General features: G+C 43.0%; 1 protein-coding gene across 1 annotated transcript in view; it reads left to right on the top strand.

The window, feature by feature from the left end:
• mrps9 (mitochondrial ribosomal protein S9) overlaps positions 1-4,308 on the top strand; it is a 13,490-nt gene that overhangs the window by 7,212 nt on the left and 1,970 nt on the right. Inside the window, exons 6-9 of the mRNA XM_032506237.1 lie at positions 2,571-2,656; positions 2,936-3,011; positions 3,134-3,302; positions 3,714-3,822. Of these exons, the coding sequence (XP_032362128.1) occupies positions 2,571-2,656; positions 2,936-3,011; positions 3,134-3,302; positions 3,714-3,822 (440 nt within the window). The remainder of the gene's footprint in view (positions 1-2,570; positions 2,657-2,935; positions 3,012-3,133; positions 3,303-3,713; positions 3,823-4,308) is intronic.

Below are 4,308 nucleotides of genomic sequence, written 5' to 3'. Positions count from 1 at the left end.
CCCTCACCAGCTAATGTATTTCAAGATGGAGCATGAATATGAAGCGTCTACACCAGGTCATGCCATTGTAAAATTTCAAGCCAATAGGAATACTTGGAATAGATGGTGATGGTAAAAATTCATGAAAAAGGACGAGTTTGTGAACGGGCAACACTGACATTGATAATAACTAACTAAACATGTTACTCACTGGACCTTTAAGGTTGTTTAATTTAGCTATTTGAATGTATAAATAATAAGAAATGAAAAAAGAATTGAACAGAAAATTAATTTAAGGTCCCAAAACCTTTTAATCTCCCATTTATAAAAATCTAAAAAAAAAAAACATGGAGTGAGGTTTTGGGTAAGATGGAGAAAAATTAACAGTGTACAGTGTGCTTTTGTTTCCGGATTTGAGGTGTGGCACGTCTGGCTTGTCAGGCTTTGTCCCGCCACGGGGAGCGACTCCTCTATGGGGGATTTTGGGGGGAGGCAGGGTGGGGCAGAGAGGGTCCTTGACGGGAGGAGGAAGAGAGGGAAGCTGCTACACTATTCACCTCTGAGCAGACCTTCTCTTTCTTCCGCTTCCTCCTCCACCTTTTGTTGTCTCCACACGTTCAACTGTTCCCTTCCCGTCTATTGCTCACCTTGTTTAAAGACGTTTCACGGATGAGAGGCGTGTGTCTGTATCTAAAACACACACACACACACACACACACACACACACCCCGTTTTGCCCTGCAGCAGCAATCTGCACCCCCTGCTGTTGGTTTAAATAGGTATGTCAGACATGTCTTAGAGCTCGTGCTGCCTGTCGGCATGATCACAGGCTCAATAACTCCCTTTTACCCTTGTGTTTTTTCCTCTTTTCTTTGCTGTCTTTTTTCCCCTTCGTCCCTCTTCTTTTCTTAAATCCTTCCCATCTTGTGTCCATTTCCACAACCATCACACACCCCTCAGGAGTGTTGCCAGGAGGGGGCAGTGGCGTGAAAAGCAGCCTTCCTGCTCGGCTGCTCTCCTCTGGCTGTTGTTGGGCTCAGCCAGCGTGGCACATTAACCTGCTCACTGCTCCACTGAGCCCTTTATGGCCATAACCCTGGGGAACCTGCAAACACACCTTCCCCCGTCACTTTAACCCCGTCTGCACCTGCAAACCGAATAAACACAGTCAGGAGTAGAGACCGTACCAGAGAGCTTCTTCATTGTTGCCTTTTGGTTGAATTTAAATGTGCTTTTCATAGCCTTAGACTTGAAGGCCTGTCTGTGCATATAAAGCCCACTTATTGAATAGAAAGAGTGGAGCTAGCTGTCGGGCTCTGTAACAACTTTGACTTAAATGAATCCAGATACTGGCTTCTCTTCTTTTTCATCTGGCCAATCCATGCAAATTATTCCTCGCCATTGTCGGTCCCAGTGTTTGCAAACGTGTAATGTAAGCCCCCCTCCTCTTGCCTCTTTTTTTCAGATTTTCTATTACTTTTTTTTTTGCAAGGAAAATTGGATTTTGCTTTTTTTTGTACACCCCTCCCTCCTGCCCCTCTGTCGCTGGTCGGAGTGGCAGCAGATTAGGCACACTCTATCAAGAAGGAATTAAACAAACATCTGGTGAATAATTGACGGGGAAATGAGTTCTCAACCAGGCACTGGGTGGCTGAGGTAGGGGTGCCTGCCTCGGGGACGTGACTGGCATGCCCACCCTCAGTCCGTCTGTCTCTCTGCGCCAGTCGCCTTGACACGCTCCCCCTCGGGTTATTCCCAATGTGAGAGTGATCTAATGACAAGTGAGCCCCGAAACTGTCCTGTCATTTATTTAGTTTCATGTGATTTTTGCTTTTCTTTCCAGCTTTGCTTCAGGCCAAATACAGGCACAGGGGTCTGGGTCAATTTAGTCTGAACCTGATCCCATGACTGGATGAACTTTTTATTACGTCATATCATGGGCATACAAGACGCGATTAGACAAATCTAGAGGATTCTTCATTTTTAAACCATACTGCAATAGTAGGGCAAATAAAACCAATTTTAATAGTCAAGTCTCTGAAACTTAAGCATCTAAATTAAATTCATCTCTCACTGTCCCAAACCAGTTCTCTGTATAATACTAGAGAAATTAGAATACAAACTGAATAATCCATCTTGCCTTCTTTCCAGGCTTTAGAGACAAAGTTATCTAAACAGATGGAAATGAATCATCTGTACACCACACTGTCAGGTTTGTCGTGGCATTTCATGGATAGCTCTTAATCACTCCAACAGTACAAATGGTCATATTCCAAAAAGTTCAAATCTGACAAGCTACTGTAATTTAGGCCTGCACAATATTTCGGTTTTGCATATCACTGGTGCAATATACATAATCGCAGGAGATTTGTTGAAAGAAAATATTTAGGCTTTGTATGTAATAATTTTTCTGAGTCGTATGACCCAAAAACAAAGTATCCTGGAATTCATTCCAAACTTGAATTTAATAAGTAACATTGTTTTTACATTTCGAAGACTTTGTTAATTGCAAATATTGTTCAGCATCATTTGGAATGGTTATAGTTCTAGTGAATAGTTATCCTTAATGTTGGGTTTTTGGTGCATTTTAGGAAACATACGGCAAAACCCTGAAGATAGAGAAATACCAAGATCGTCTGAGAACCAAGGGACTCTTCTCCCAGGACGTCAAGCAGATGTAAGTGATATGTAGGAAAACACTTGAAGATTTTCCAAACTGTTTAGCATTTTAGAGAATTTTGAGCCGTTTAAGTCCACACAGGCACTACAGTCAGTTTTGATGACTCTTGCAACACTCTTTACTAATTACTTCAAAACATCTGTTAAATGCTCAACGTTTGACACCAGTGAAACCTCAAGAAATAACCTGCTTTAACTGTTAACAGATCGGTCTACCAGCACTTACTTTTGATTTCACTGTAAAGTGTAAATGTCGATGTGTGGCTGTCGCCATCAGAGCTCTGGGCACAAGCAGGTGGCTAACAAAGGAGGAGCTGGAAGCGTTGCTGGTCGAGACCATCGCCACTCAGGATGTAAGGAGGGGATTTTCTGTTTTTGTGCCCTCATAGTCGGTCACATCTTTTTAAAAGGATTGATTTTTCACATGCAGCCGGTGGAGTTGGGCAGACTTGGTCACTTTTGTCATTTTCCTCAGTACGATCGCTTCATCCGGCTGATGGAGCGCCTGTTGTCCATGCCCTACTGCGCCACCGAGCAGGAGTTTGTCCTGCGCTACCGCCGGCAGCTCGAGGCTCTGTCCAGCAAGCAAATGGTGCCGCCGCTGGAGCGAGATGACCAGGGTGTGGCCTTCAGCACTGCCGAAGGTAGACTTTACCTGTCTGTCTAATTTACAAACATATTTGGAAGATAAGTGTGCACTTTTATTAAAAAAAAAGGTAGAGATTTTTCAAAATCCCAGCTAAAAGAAATGATGAAGTCTATAAAATACAAACCCCAAAAAAATGTAACTTTCAGTGTTAAAACCTTTAAGTTAGTCTCGGACAATTTAGGAAGTAACAACATTAATCCAAACCTCTGTAGAGAAGAAACACAAGACCACCAATAAACCAACTGTCGAGACTTGAAGGCAGCGTAACAACTGGTTTATTTTACAGCAAACAAAAATGATAAGAAATTGTAAATAATTGTAAACACTACACAAACAATAACTACAGACTCATGTACTATAGACTCATATATAAGAAAATGGAGACAAAGGTGTGTTTTCCTCTCAGGTCGGAGGAAGACGTCCAACGCCTCTGTGGTTCTCCGAGACTGCGGCTCCGGACGCATCACCATCAACGGCGCAGACTACCTGCACTACTTCCCCATACTGCAAGACAGGTAGGACAGCTGTTTGAGTGTTTCCACTGGGAACAAATAGACGCTTTTCCACATCGCGGGCTCCTGCAGCGTCACTCATACTTATATACCATTTTTCTTAAAATGCAAGACCTGACGTGTTTTACTTCTCTACCCTTCAGGAAAAAAAGAAAAAATTAAAAAGCAGCTTTTTGCTCTTCACATCATCACCTCGTTTTTTTTTTATTTATCTCCTTGTAGTGAGTTAATTACACAGTTGAGTGGTTGTGTGTGTCTGTGTGTGTGTCTGTGTTTGTGTGTAAGTGTGTGTGTGTGTGTGTGTGTGTGTGAGTGAGAGAGAGTGTGTGTGAATGTCCAGAGCTGGTGTTGTCACGCAGTGTGAGGACGGGCTGTAATTGGAGCAGAGAGGTGACAATTGACTTTGTCAGCAGCCATAGGCCATTCAGCCGAAGACACCATCCATAACACAGACACTTTCTTTTCTCACACACACACACACACACACAC

Source organism: Etheostoma spectabile, chromosome 24, assembly GCF_008692095.1.
Source record: "Etheostoma spectabile isolate EspeVRDwgs_2016 chromosome 24, UIUC_Espe_1.0, whole genome shotgun sequence".
Lineage (NCBI taxonomy): Eukaryota > Metazoa > Chordata > Actinopteri > Perciformes > Percidae > Etheostoma > Etheostoma spectabile.
The sequence above is the reverse complement of the archived record's forward strand: the minus strand, read 5'-3'. Positions and strand labels throughout refer to the sequence as shown.